We start from the raw sequence: 14,388 nt of genomic DNA, 5'->3' as shown, positions 1-14,388 counted from the left end.
TGCTGATGAGATAAAAACAATACAAAAAGTTCCTCTGGTGCTATACATCTATAAAGATATCTGTTGGCTAAGCTTTGAGGGCTCTCCTGAGATCTGTAAACATGATTCATCAAGATCATGCGAAGTATTAGAATTTTGCTCATCTTTTCCCTTTTCCATCAAAGATTTCTTCTCTTTAATCTAATGCTTCATACAAGTCAGTTACTTGTCAGTTACTCAATCAGATACTTCCAATTTCTTGTGTTGACATTGATAAAGAGAAAACAATGCTGTGTAATACTTTATGTACCTGGTTAAAAAGGTGTTCCAGGCAGCCGTGAAGTTTATCTTGTTTGTCTAAAGGAATCCTCATATCACTGGGAAGCTCATCTCCTAAGAAAAGAAAGATGAAAAACTTTTAACTGTCTTATGAACATAATCTGTGATGAGACCACAGGTGACACAAGCAAAACTTCATACTAGAGTGGGTAAAAAATGATTGCTGCTTTATTTCTTATTCTTAGATCAAAATACTCAGGATTTTTCACATAACAAAAATGTTTAATAGCTCTTCCATATTCCAAATTTACTTTGGTTCTTTAGAGAAAGAACAAATCTCTCTCTTTTCGTATTTTTGTGATTTGTTTTGAAGAAACCACATTTGCTATTTAAACATGCAAGTGCTTATAATCAGCAAAAACTTGTCACCTCTGCTAAGGAGTCTGGCATGTTACCTGTGCATGTACTCACCTGATCCCATCTCATCACTGCCCAGGTAAGAGCTATTACTCCGTACACTGGTGTATGACAACACTGAATCACGGTTACTGTTACATTCACTGGAAAGAAAAGCAAAGGTGATTGAAAAAAAACTGCCCTTACACCCAGTCTATGATATACCATCATTCTGTTTCTATTAACACTGTAATAATCCCCATGACAAATTCTCTTCTTATGTGCACACAAAAGAAAGCCTAAGTACTTGGAGAACAACCATTAAGCAAGGCCTCACAGGCTGGCATTGTAAAAGGATATCTTTCTCCATTTGCGGTGACCACTCAATGCTTAATATTGTCTGGATCCTATAAATAATGAAAATACATTTCCCACCATGACCTCATTTGGGCTGCATCATTAAACTTTTTCTAGGAGCACGGAGTAGGGGAGAAGTAATTAAACTATGAGTTCACTGAACTCAACAGTCGTTACCAGTTCTTAGGATACCACAGAATCCAGATCCAGCATAAACTGAAGCTGTATTAGCACAGATACTGAAGTTGGGACAGAAATTTAAGGGATCTATACCGTTGGAAAATCAGGCATGGCAGATCCTAAAACTGCTTTAGGAAGCCGAAGAGTCACTTCAGCTGTCTTCATGCCAATGTTGGTTGATGCATGCATAGAAAATTGTAGCATGAATCTCTCTGTTTAACGTTCAGTTTACACTAACCACAACTTCCTAAAAGTGATCAAAAAGGCAATGGATATCAGTCTGTGCCACCTCCACTTAAATTACACACTATTAAAATACATTTTATTCCCCCTTGAATAACAATTACTTGCAATATATGATTAATTGCCTGTCTAATAAAGATAAGACAGAATAATCTTTCTCATCTTACATTTGTGTGTAAAATTCTGGAGCAAGTGACAGATCCACAGACACTGTTTTTGATACCATTTTGTTACTCAGAATAGATCAGCTGCAATTATAGAAACCATTTAAACTAAACAGTGTTCACAAATGGGATTCCTATTAACAATGAAAGAAATACTTCACGTTTCAATAAAGCAGCTTCAGAGCACATGTGTGGATTTAAATCTAGCACAACGAATAGATAGCGCAGATCTCAACATTTTAACTGCTGGTTCTGGTCCTGTACTGACTGGATGTTTGCTGTCCTTGGAGATGTTCAATATCCAACTACACAAGGCTCTGTGCAACCGATCTTTGTCCTTTTCTGAGAGAGAGACTGGACCATGTGGGCTCCAGATGTCCCTTCCAGTGTAAACTATTCTGATTCTGTCCTTTCTGCAGTCCTGATGACTGTAACATATTAACATTTGCAGCAGTATAAAAAAACATCACCAGGTGAAGAGTCATGCCTGTAGCAGCATGAAAGTTTCAAAGGTGCATCGTTCATTCAGGTTATTCTAATCCTCCTAACTCACTATAAAGTCTCTTTACTCCTTTGTATAGGAAAAGCCTTTGGCCTTACTATAAATGTCAAAATGGCCTATTAGGGATATAAAATCGCAATGGTCAGACATGATTGCAACTTGTTCCATTTCTTGAGAAGTTAAGTTTTGAAATGTTTCCTCCCACGAAAGACAGACTTGGAGCGTGTGAGATTTTCTTCAGCAGCAAATATTCCAGGAGAAGCAGCAGTCAATAATGTCTCAAAAACAAGATTTAGAGACACCTGAATAAACATTTGCCTTTGTGGTTTCAAAGGCACATTAAAAATAAAAATAAAAAATGAATGCCCATTTCTGTTTCTCAGTGGCGTAATCTTCTGGGAAAACTGTTTGCAGAATTGAATGGAAAAAAAAAAACACCTTACAATAGCAGCTATTATAAGACCGAACAGTCTGCAAACCCTGCCGAGTTTCTGTAGTTCACAGCTATATGGTATAGAAGGGAAAGTCATATTAGACCTATTTATTTTATTTAATATTCTAAAACTGTTGGTATTTTGGCAGTTTGGCATGGTATTTGGCATTTTGGCATGAGAAAAGTTTTTTTGTTGTATTATGTCCTCTTGGTAGTAAATGTAGTGAAATAACTATAGCAAGTGTGAATACTTTGCTAAGTAAATAAATTTTACTACAGGATTACTGACTGACTGGAAACTAACATTATTTCATATATTCAAACTCCAGAAGACTAGTTCTAATCTTTAAGTGGGTTAGGGTGGTATTTTCAAGGGACTAACATAGCTGGATGTCTGATTATCTGGTGAAGATATGGTGGTCACTCAGGAGAAGTGTGGATGGCACCAGGGATGACAATGGATGTCTGTCTGGAGAACCTCAACCAAGAGTTCCAAGATCTGTGAAAAGCCAATCAGGATATATTAAAGCTCGTTCTGAGGGTCATCAGATCAGCAAAACTCTAGCATCTGCTGAAGATGTCAGGTCATCTGGGTTTTGGTGCTTTCTCTCTGCTGCTCACTGTGATTTCAAGCCTTATGTGAGCAGCACATTTTAGCACCAGGCAAAACTCAGCTCAGAGAGAGAATGTTAGATGTTGTAGTTAAAGAAATCAAGTGCAGCAGCCTCTTACTTGATGTGCATCTCTGTTTACGTAACTCCAAGAATATAAAATTCCTAGAAAGCTCTGAGAAAACATTTGTAACAGGAAGGAAGATACAGCTTGCTGAAGTCTGGACCTCCTCTCTGCTAGGAGGAATCACATGGCAATTCATCAATCCTCATCACGGAGCCCCCTGAAGAGAGGTTTAACCTCATGGCACAACAAGGGATGCACACTTGAGACAAGACTTAGATTCCTGTACTCTTCAGTTGCTTCCCTTCCACAGATGTAACCTGCACACACTGTTCAGATTAAGATCACACGATGTCTTGCTAGGGAACCATTGAGAAAGGCACCACATTCGTGCACGTGTACCACACTTTGGAAACTTCAGATTGATACCTGCCTGTTTTATTCATGCAAGATGTACCTGCTGGTGTAAACAGTGGATAATACGCTCTAGGAAAATAATCCTGATCTATCAATTTGTCATTTACTACTCCAACATTGAGAGAAAACAAGACAAACAGAGATGAGGAAAAGAACCGCAAGTAGTACAGCATAACTTTAGCAAGAGTTCATGTTACAAGTGTGTTGGTTTGGGTAGAAAACCACAGACAGCCCTCCTGCTTGTTGAATCCAGACGTGGATTAGAACTTCAAAACATTATTTTAGCATGGTAAAAGTGACACATCTTTCTTCAGACTAACCTGTAGGAGTCTCTGAAACTCATTGTGTCATGTCCTGAGTCTTCCTGGTCCTCCTCCGAAACTTTGAAACAGACCTTCTTGATGCCACCATGTTCAGCTTTATCAGGATCACTCTCTTCTGTTCCCAGGGAAGGTGGAGATGTCTCCTCAGTGGATGGTGGCTCACAGGCACCACCTTCTGTAGGTTCCGTTATGGTGGACAAAAGTCTGCAAAAGGAAAACATTTGGTTCTCAGGGACTGGTAAACAGCCTCACAAATGACTAATCCTGGAATTCAGCTATGTGAAATCAGAGGCAACCTTGCCAGTATTTGTACCTGGACTACAGCTATGTAAAAGTGTGAGATCTGAGAGGGGTTTGTTGAAATCTGTTAATCTCAGTTCACAAAAGCTCCAGTTTCTGCAGATAACTGTACCTCCATAAGGTACAATTTAATTATTCTAACAATGGCAAGGGCTCTATTTCATATTCAACAGTCTACACTTTTCCCATCCCAGGCACTGGGTTTCTCCTCTGGGGCGCTGCCTCAGCTCACAGACTCTCCCCAGCAGCTACTGTTCTTTTGAAGTACGTTTGAGCCAAGGCACCACCACATGCTTTCCAGTCAGTTGAAGTTTTGGTGCACAATGGGCTTTTTCTCTTTTGTCAGTGAGAAGGCTGGAAACAGCTGTGGCCTCATCCCACATTGATCACCCCTGCAGCACCTGCTAGCAAAACCCTTCCAGTTATGCCCAATACACAGACTCAAATCCTTCATTACTACTTCCAGAAGACCCATGATGAGGAAAAGAAAAAGATGAAAAGGGGAAAGGAAAACATAGGTGCCAAAGAGAAAGCTGCTAGAGATCACGAGTTTTGTTTAGTCTAGCTTAGGACAGACAAAACCTCCAGGCTAGACACTCTGTCCATTCAGAGTTCCAAAACCACTGTTGGAAACTAAGACACTCTTATCTGAGAATATAACATATATCAAGCAAAACAGTGGCTGTTATAGGAGCAATAATATGTATACTATATATATACATATATATATACACATTGGTGGATCTCCGTTGGGTAGGTTTGACACTTCATAACTAGCAGCGAGCTGTAATGCAAGTGGCATGTGAATAAGCAAGTATAATAACAGTAGAACAGTCAGGGCCAATAGGCATAATGAGGTTTCTGGGGTTAATGCCTCCGTTTTGATAGTAGTGATCTCTGCAGAGCATACTGGATTCTTTACTCACTTATTTATCTGAATGACATATTGCTTCATTTCCTTCACTGCAATGTCAAGTTTGTTAAAAAGGTGCAAGTATGAGTCCTGTATCTCCCGATCTTCCTGTCTGAGTAGAAAACTGAGTCCCCTTTCTTCCTGACTTGTTCCTCCATTCTGCTGGCCAAAGCTACCATCAAGATCTCCATCTTCTGGGGTCAGACATCTCCAGGATGGTGCAGCCATAGTGGTGATGCAATGTTGAGTATATGAGACTGGATTTATGGTACCTACTAAACATTAAAGGGTCTAGTTAGTATGGCTCTCATGAATTTCTGCAATCCATCATAGTAATGCTAGTTTAGGGTACATGGAATTTTAACAGGAAAAAAAATCACATAATTATTTAATATAATTATATTTCATGACAAAAACATTTATTTTTATTTTTTATTATTTTTTACTTTTTTGTTTTTCCTGGCATGCCAACTAGATATTTTGAATTCACTGGAGTCCAGAAACAAGTTAAATTCTGGGAGTAATGACAGCAAGTGTGCACCCCTATCCTATCCCCATTGTCTATTTGAATATCCAAAAGCATTTGTTGAAATGTTCATGAATTCAAGCTCTCAGGAGTTGGTCTGTATTATATTCCAGCATTACAGACGTTTACATACACACGCACACACATATAAAGAAATAGGATGATGTCATTACAGAAGATAAATAAAATACTTTTTCATTTTAAAATGCTGACAGTTGTGGTATGGTCATATTTAAAATACTATAGAATTTTAATATCCTCAAGCAAGCAGGGCTTCTTTATTGACTCATTTTGAATAGAGTCAATGCCATTTCTTCAGTAGATTGGTTAGTTTGCACTTCCCTGTGTCTCTTCCAAACATTCCTGCTCTCTGACCTTGTCAGACAATGAATCAGAAGCACATTATGAGAGACCATGATGAGGAAATGTTGGAACGCTAATATTCAGGTTGCAGGATAAGTGCTATGCAGCAGCTGTTTATCAGAAGTAGATCCCCTTGACAGAGTAGACTTCCAGCTCTAATATATGGAATTTATTTAGTAATGACAAAAGGAAATGGTATTACAATCTGATTGACCTGATATTTTCCACCTGAATGTAGCCTCTCTTCACAGTATGGAACTACCTTTTCTAGCACTATTAGCCCTCATTTACTTTTTCAGTCAGTTCTGCTAAATCCCCAGACACTTAATTATCATGATGTGATCACACTGCTTAGCTAGTAGAACATTTGACCTGAAGCCTTTGTATGCATAAAGGCATTACTATTTTACTACACAAGCAGGTTGTCATTTTACTATAATATTTTAGGGAAGAAAAAAAGCATACTGGTGAGACTGTTCCTTTGGAACTAATTTTGACTTTGCTGAGCAGTGGAAAGACACAACTTTCTATGCAAATAAAATCAGTGTGATTTGAAAATTAATATCACCTTGTTCTGGATCAAGACCAATAATAGAGGGTTTCCGTCCAATGCGAATACTGAACGACCTCCCTGCTGAGGTAGTGTTTTTGGGGTATGATACCTCCATGAGGTTAATATGGCAGTTGGTGGGGCAGAAATCCATGCTGTTGAGGGAATGTGGTTCCATGATGGCTTGTTTGAAGGCTGGGCTCACCTTTGTTTTCAATCCATCTGCAAACTGGGAGAGATAAAGCAAGCATGTGCTTACTCACTTGCAAAAAATTAGGTTGCAACACAGACAATCTCTTTCTCTTCCTGCCTCCTATTCAGATCATATGATTTGTGCTGCAGCTGGAATATCACATTCCCCATAAAATGCCTATTAAACAGCAAATGAAAATAATTAGCAGCACTTTCTAGGGCCCTCTTTTCAAACAGCACAGGTAGCTACTGCACAAATGACCACACTTTGTTCACACTTTGACCCACTGTACTTATGTTCATATTAATTCTACAAATCAGACACTGATCGTTCTGTTGTGGCCACATTTATACACTGATGTGGTGGAGATAAACCTGCAAGAATATTTTCCAGCTCACAGCTCTGACAAGTTGAAAGGAGTGGTTTACAGATTAAGTCCATTTTCCTAGGAACTTGCAATTTGATTAACGTACAGAGCTGTTTTCATGCCACAAGGACACCTATCTGTAAAGCAATTTGGATTCACTAATAAAGAATACCACATCCAGTTATCAGAGTATTGTCTTGAGACTTCACCAATAACTAGTACGGTTGTACCTCTTGGTAGTTTGCAAGCCTTCTGCTAATGCTTTCCAGCTTAGTGTCACAGATCTGCCGGAATTCATACTGGGGCATGGTGGCCACCGCACTGCTTAGGGATATAAGCCTTTTGCAATTCCTTACGAAGTGATTGTCTTCTGCAGCAAAGGCCTCTAAAATCTAAAAAAGATAGGATGTCAATTATACGAGATTTGACAGCGAGGGGAAATTCCACTAAATAAATGGTAGATCCTGTATGGAGTAGGCAGCCTACTCATGGCTGAGTAAAGATGCCTTCAGAACAAGTTGCCTTTATCATCACCCAAGAACCATTTTCGTGTCTAATCCTCAGACACATAAAACACCTCTGAAAATTTCAGAACAACTAATTGCTCAAAATATCCACTGGGCACTGTCAGAGTAACCTGACTCAGGCATACTTTCATTTTCATGGAGCATAACTATAATGTTACTGGCATGTGGCAGAAACATTTACTATTATCTTATTATTGTATATAAATGGATCAAGATACTAGACACTGCTGATTTCCAACAGCAGCACTTCTGTCTCCTTCCTTTAGCAATCCATCCGGTCCATCAGATAGGAAAAAGCTGCTTGATTTTTTTTTTCTGAAGCAAAGGAAATTCTTGCCTGAAAGGATTAAACTTCAGTATCAACAAAGAGTACATTACCAGACAGAAAACAGCAAGAGTTCCAAAGCCTTTAGTTCCACAGAGAGGCTTCCTTCCCTCTCTCTACCTCAACAGCTGAAACCCAGGAAACATTTGCTAACTTGTCCATACCAAACGAGCTAGTAGGAGCTGGAGCACTCTAATGAGGAAAGCTCCAGGCAGGTTTGAGGAGACTACGTGCTGCCTCATCCAAAGTGCCAACCCAAGTACCAGAGAAATGCCTGTATTATTAGCTTCCCTGTTCTGTTTAGGAGCAGAGATGACTATGTACATGGTCAGGTACCTTTGCGGTGAGACTGAAGCAACCTTTTGGTTCCACAATTTTCTCTAGGACAAAGGATTTGATTCCTGCGCTGCTGACGTACTCATATACCACCCCATGCTCCAGGTGGGTGTTATCCACAGTCAGGCTAATGAGAGGTGTTTCTTCACCAGTGATCAGTGGAGAGCTGATGGTCTGTTGTATCTGGGCTGGAAACAAAATTAAGTCATAAGAGGTGTTTGGCAGCACACATGAATACAGACATGCGTGGGGAAGAGAAGTCTGGTGAGAGCTATTAAATGCAAAGGCTCAAAGACACAACTGTTGGCTCAATGAGTCTCTGAACCACAGACTGCTAGAGGCTGGGAGGGTATTCTGTGGAAGACATTTGCTGTTGGCCACTATTGGGGACTGTAGTAGAGGTTTAGACAATAACATGTCCAGTCCGTGTTCGGATGTTCTTCTACGTGTGCATGCGCACATCCATGCACAGGACACCCCCCTTTTAGTTCTGCTCAGCATTCGGACACACAGTCCCCAGCCGAAGCTTTCAAAGGGAAGTGAAGTATGTTAATCTTGGAGTCTTGTTGTCTGTAACAACCCTCTGGAAGAAGGCCACTTTTCTGTCCGAGTGTTGGGAAGTGCTCCAGATGCATTTTCTGTGCAATTGTAAGACTCAGATGGCAGGGCAGGGCGGGGGTGAGGAGATAGCATTTTTAAACACAGGCAATGCTGTTGTCACCAGAGAACAGGCTTAAATTCTAGTCAGACTGAGATTTGCCAGACGACTGCTGACATGCTTTTACCAGGGCACTGCTCCAGCTTTTCCACTGAAGAGCTGCACTGATGGCCATCAGACTCGCAGGCTCACCAGGCCGTACCTGGTATTTGCACAGGTGTGCAGCTGTTCTTAGGGAAGTTGCCAATGGCATACAGAGAGTCCAGGCTCAGTCCTTCAGAGTGAATCTGGCTTCAGTGTTCTCCCCTAACAGCTACATTTCCAAATAAGCTCACAGCGTGAAGGTAGAATAGTATTTTGTATGAATTACACTTTTCCAAGTTGGAAGACATACACTCCCACCTTTTGCTGACGCAGCGGTTAATGTGCTCTGAAAACTTCCTCCAGATCAGAATCATTTAAATGGAGTTAAATGGAGTTAATTCCAGACTTTCTCCCTTTAGCTCCCAATGTCCATAAATTCCTGGTTTGCCAGGGCTAGCAAATGGTTCTGAAACTGCTGTGCCTGAGCAAATGGTTCTAAAACTGCTCTGCCTTTCCATCCCAGAAACTGTCTCTCTTGTAAAGACCAGAAGGGACAGGAGCTGTTTCCTTTTGTATGGGGCACAACAAACTAAAAAACATCAACAGTGCTTCTGGGATCGAGCCTGAACCTTGCTAGGATCCTCGTTTTGCCAGTGTATAAACACTTCTGCTTCAGGCAAATAAAGTCACTACAGCAAATGAAGATTAGAGCATTAGTATACGTTACATAGGTTATCTACATCTGCATCTCACAAGCTAAATTGTGCAAGCCCCGAGATGTGCTCACAGCTTTGCCTGCTTTGTTTATAGGTTCTGGTAAGAATAAGCATTACGCTTGTTTGGGATAGCCTATAGCAGAAACCACGCAGCTACCACGTCAAATTGAGGAACCTGCTTTACCATCACGTTAACCTGGTTTTGTACCCTACCTAGCTCTGGGAAGGCCAGTTAACGATACGCAGCTCTAGGTAAGAGTCTCCTGCAGGCCTTATTGAGTAGCTTAACATGTAGTGGCATATCAATTACTACATGTGGCAAAGAGAGGGCCTTGTTCCATGAAATTGTTTTTCCAGTGGAGTATATGCTGACCCAGCTCTGCTACACTCTGTAATTATACTGGTCCATGGCTTGATATCAAAGTTATCAGCTAAGTAACTCCAGTTCGTTCCTACCTAAGCATGCAAGACCTTAGTCATTTACAGTGGGACCAGGGCTGTAACAGCAAATAAAAAGCAGGTAGAGCAGTAGATTTTTTCCTCTATCTAAATAATGAATTGGATTGATACTTTTAAGGGTTCTCTAGGACATGGGCAGGAAACAGAAATCTAAGAATCCACTTAGTAATTCTAAAATCCTGTTCTCTGTTCAGGACAGAGTACATGCCTTTAGAGAGTAGCAGGGGTATAATTTCTACGCGTATCTCAATTTTTTTCTTCTCCCAAATAAACTGCAGCATAGAATACTTCTTTTGGCAGACCTCATTTTATTACAAAGCTTTACCAACACAAGAAATATTCTATAATAATCGTTACACTTTATATTTCTACTGACGTTTTTCTTCCTGAAGCCCCCAAATCTTCCCTAGGTTTCTTTCCCCCATAAGAATCTTTACCTGATTCCTGCTGGCTATTTTGAAGGGGATCAACTTCTTCACCTCCTTCCAGTGAAGAGTCTTCTTTGCTAGAACCAGGATGGCTGCCATTCAGATACGCACTGGATGCTGCTTGCTGAACTCTGTCCTCCTCAGCATCTTCATGTGTTCTGTACACCCACTGGTACAATCCCTTTCAAGAGATACAGGCTTCAGCTCTGACCTCAAAAAAATGCTTGATCTGTATAAGCTTGGACTACAAAAGTGAATCTAGCTTACAGTTTTTATCTTCTATGTTGGCTGAAATATCAACATTGTCCCAGTGTTCCTCTGAATTTCAGAGAGTATAAAGTCTGGATCATTATTTGGATGCATTTCTAGTCTTAGCAAATAGTTAATAATATTTAATAGAGTATGAACTGACACACATACTATTTGCAGATGTTTTTGCAACTGGGGTTGACTGTAATCAGCTCCCTCGGTTACACTAGGACCTTGGCATGGGAGCAAGTTGAAAGAGACTTGTGGAAGTTGTTTTTATGAATATTTAGAGAGAATAAAAACACAGAAGGGGAGGAATTAATGTACTTCCTTTGAGGTTTTGTATTCATACCAGTACTTCCTGTTGTCTCGTCCTGTATGCTGTGAAGTGCTCCAGAACTTCCATATAATTTCCATGGGATGCATTATTTCCATTGACTTTTAAAATACACTGCCCTGGATGAAGGCCTACAGCTGCAGCCTCAGACCCTGAAAAAGCGACAGCAGGAAGTTAGACAGTAAAGCCATCTGTCTATGGAACAGAAAGCTGAGAAGGTTGAAAAGGGTTTCTGGTTAAGAAGAGTAGGAATAAAAGCCAGGTGAGTGCTATCATGCTTTTGCTAGGTACTTATTGCAGGAAAGCTTTGTCGTGTGAGAAAAACATTGTGTGTCTATCCTTCACATTTTCTGTAGTGCTGGGAAACATAGACTCCCCCAACCTAAATGCATTCATGCTAGAAATTGAAAACCCTGTGGGAAATCATTTGGGGTTCTTAGATGGCCCTGCTAGCTTTATGCTTACAGTAGGCGAGTTCTTAAATGCGAACAGTTATATATGTTTCAGCTTGTTGCACTTGAAAGATACAGAATATTTACATGTTATGGAGTTTGTCAGGGTCTAAGAAAAAGACTGCGATGTATTTAAAGCTAGATTAAGTCTAGAGTGCAGTAACAATTTCAGTGGATTTATTACAGGTTCATGTGAACAAGACTCAGATAACAAATCCAGCTTCTAGAAATCTACAGTTAAGGTGACTAACTTTTTTTAAGGCACCATAGGTTAAAATTCCTACAGTTTTATTCCAAATGTGATTTGTCTTTTGTTAGCAAAATCCTAAAAAAGAAGAATCTTTCTAGCTAGCTCAGTTATGGAAGTAGTAAATACCTCTGTCAAACTGTGTTTTCTCCTTTTAAAAGGACCGTGGAAGACAGTTTGCCTCTGTCATATATTGATAATTTATAGCAGTATAAACCAATGTAAAGAGAGATTTAGCCTTCAAGCCTTATAACTTAATCGACATCAGAAAATTTGTCTTTGTCTGTCTGTCAAAGAGCTGATCCCATAGCACATTCACAACTACAGTGATCCAAACCAGTAGAGAAAGCAATAGCTGACCAGACAAAAATATTGAGAAAGCAACAGGCAGTATCACACCTTGACTTTTTCTCAGCCACCTCAGTTCTAAATGTTTACTCCCTGTGACTGTAAAGACATTTCTTAGTGGTCTTACAAGAAAGCAGGTTAGGGTCACTATGCAAATGCATCGTGGAATTAAATTATTCCTTGTTTTGCGTTTATGGGATTAGTGACCCAATAAATTGTCAGGACCTGTTCAGAATTAGTTTCACAGAGAAACCTGTATTTTGTTTAGTGTATCTACACATACCCTTATATAGATGTGTGTATGCACTCCAGCTTAATTGTACCAGTCTTCCTACTTACCTCTTCCTACTGCATGAACATATGGTGGTGCTGCTCCCCGTATCTGAAAGCAAAGAGCTTCAGGACTATCTGGGATTTTAATAATCCTGCAGGTAAATCAAGAGGAGGAGAAAGAAGCATTTTAAGTTAGGCTGGTAGAGCTCTAGGCAATTCTATCATCTTTCTCTGGCATTCACAACCATGTTTTGAGCAAAACATATACAGAAAAGCACCCAAATAGTTTAGAAATAAGTAAGAAATAAAGGGGCATGAAAATATCATCCACTCCCTCTCCATTCTTCAAGGCAGATGAGAGATTTTCTTTGTTAAATTTTATTTATTTTTATTTAACTGACTTAACACCAGCTGAGGATCTTTTCTACTGAAACTACTAGAAAAACATCTTGGACTAGAATTCAGCATCAGGTGATAATTGAAAGGTTCAATTCTATGGGAAATTTTGGGATTACATAATCTAATAATGCACAAGGCATTAGCAGGGTCAAGCCTCATTATAAGATATCATAATGGATTGAAAAAAATGTATGGGCTTATATAGTTACAGACATCCAAAAATAAACCAAGCTTTAACAGGGTGGAAATAGCTCTCGCTTGGACATACACTAGAGTCCGAGAAGCTCCACACCTGAGTCAAAATGACAATCCTTATGGCTCAGTTTTGTTTGTGTATATGGAGGCCAAAAGTTAACCTGCACTTACTCTTTTGATTTGGTGGCTACCAGAAGCCGAAGTGGCCTTCGTGAGCAGAAGGACTGGTTTAAGATGGTTTCAACTTCCAAAAACGGGCGTAGGAAGACTAAGTCCTCATTGATGGAATAGATTTTCCTTCCTGTCTGCAGGCCAGCCATCTGCAAATGAAACCAACGCCACAGAAAACTTTGAATCATTCACATCATTTCTGAAAGTTAAGGCTCCAAGGTGTGCTTTGAGAGGCTCAACTACTCTCTCCTATGGCGGTTCCTAGGATTACAAATACTGTATACATACAGTGTAGGCTCATCAAATCCTTTGTCAATCACGCTTAATGGTTGGCTGCATTTACCAAAAAAAAAAAAAAAAAAAAAATAGAGATTTCACTTGCATAAACATTCCATGCCACCAATATATCTTCCTTTGTACCTTTCTGCCTTTTTTTTTTTTTTTTTTTTTTTTTTTTTTTTTTTTTTTTTTAAAAACAGGGGACTTGAGACTAGGCTGTGTTACTCAATGAGATACAGAAGTGACTCCCTACAACCTACAGGTCAGGGACAAGGAACCAAGAGCATAGTTTTTGACCTCTAGCCATGCAAAAACTGTCTACTACTAGTCACATAAGTAAACGTAACCTCATTTTAAGTGCTGGTAAAACCCTGCCTGTGCTTTAAGTGAAGCACTGGCTGTTTATCAACCTAAAAAGCCACAACATTTTTATTTTAATTCCTAACTTGTCCATCTAACTTTAGACAGAGACAAATCCCTTGTTCTGCACACTGGACAATAACCTTAAACTTACTTCTCAATGATCTATATCAGTTAAAATGTGACATAGCAGCACTTAGACTGGGTACTAGGTTATTGCGAAAATATCAAACTCAGTTTAATGGAGTAAAAATTAATAAATAAAGATGAATCTGTGGACCCAATTATTAATCCTTTCTGGGTTAGTATTATTTCCCGTTACATCAAGGTCCATTAGTTGGGCTTTCTTCTAAATGTGACAAGCCCTTTTCCTGTTCTGCCTGGA

At 39.7% G+C, this 14,388-nt stretch overlaps 1 protein-coding gene across 2 annotated transcripts in view; it reads right to left on the bottom strand.

Annotated features, from left to right (window-relative positions):
* PREX1 (phosphatidylinositol-3,4,5-trisphosphate dependent Rac exchange factor 1) overlaps positions 1-14,388 on the bottom strand; it is a 172,277-nt gene that overhangs the window by 18,482 nt on the left and 139,407 nt on the right. The window contains exons 18-28 of one of the 2 annotated variants that reach the window (XM_083802157.1): positions 13,365-13,513; positions 12,666-12,751; positions 11,295-11,431; positions 10,703-10,874; positions 8,349-8,536; positions 7,391-7,552; positions 6,619-6,829; positions 5,175-5,436; positions 3,946-4,152; positions 730-818; positions 290-372 (exon numbers count right to left, since the gene is read on the bottom strand). In XM_083802157.1, the coding sequence (XP_083658283.1) occupies positions 290-372; positions 730-818; positions 3,946-4,152; positions 5,175-5,436; positions 6,619-6,829; positions 7,391-7,552; positions 8,349-8,536; positions 10,703-10,874; positions 11,295-11,431; positions 12,666-12,751; positions 13,365-13,513 (1,746 nt within the window). The remainder of the gene's footprint in view (positions 1-289; positions 373-729; positions 819-3,945; positions 4,153-5,174; positions 5,437-6,618; positions 6,830-7,390; positions 7,553-8,348; positions 8,537-10,702; positions 10,875-11,294; positions 11,432-12,665; positions 12,752-13,364; positions 13,514-14,388) is intronic. The other variant, XM_083802158.1, reaches the window with a different exon arrangement.

The sequence above is a fragment of the Anser anser genome (genome assembly GCF_964211835.1).
Source record: "Anser anser genome assembly, chromosome: 16".
NCBI lineage: Eukaryota > Metazoa > Chordata > Aves > Anseriformes > Anatidae > Anser > Anser anser.
Note: the sequence above shows the minus strand (reverse complement) of the source record. Positions and strands in the feature narration are given on the sequence as shown.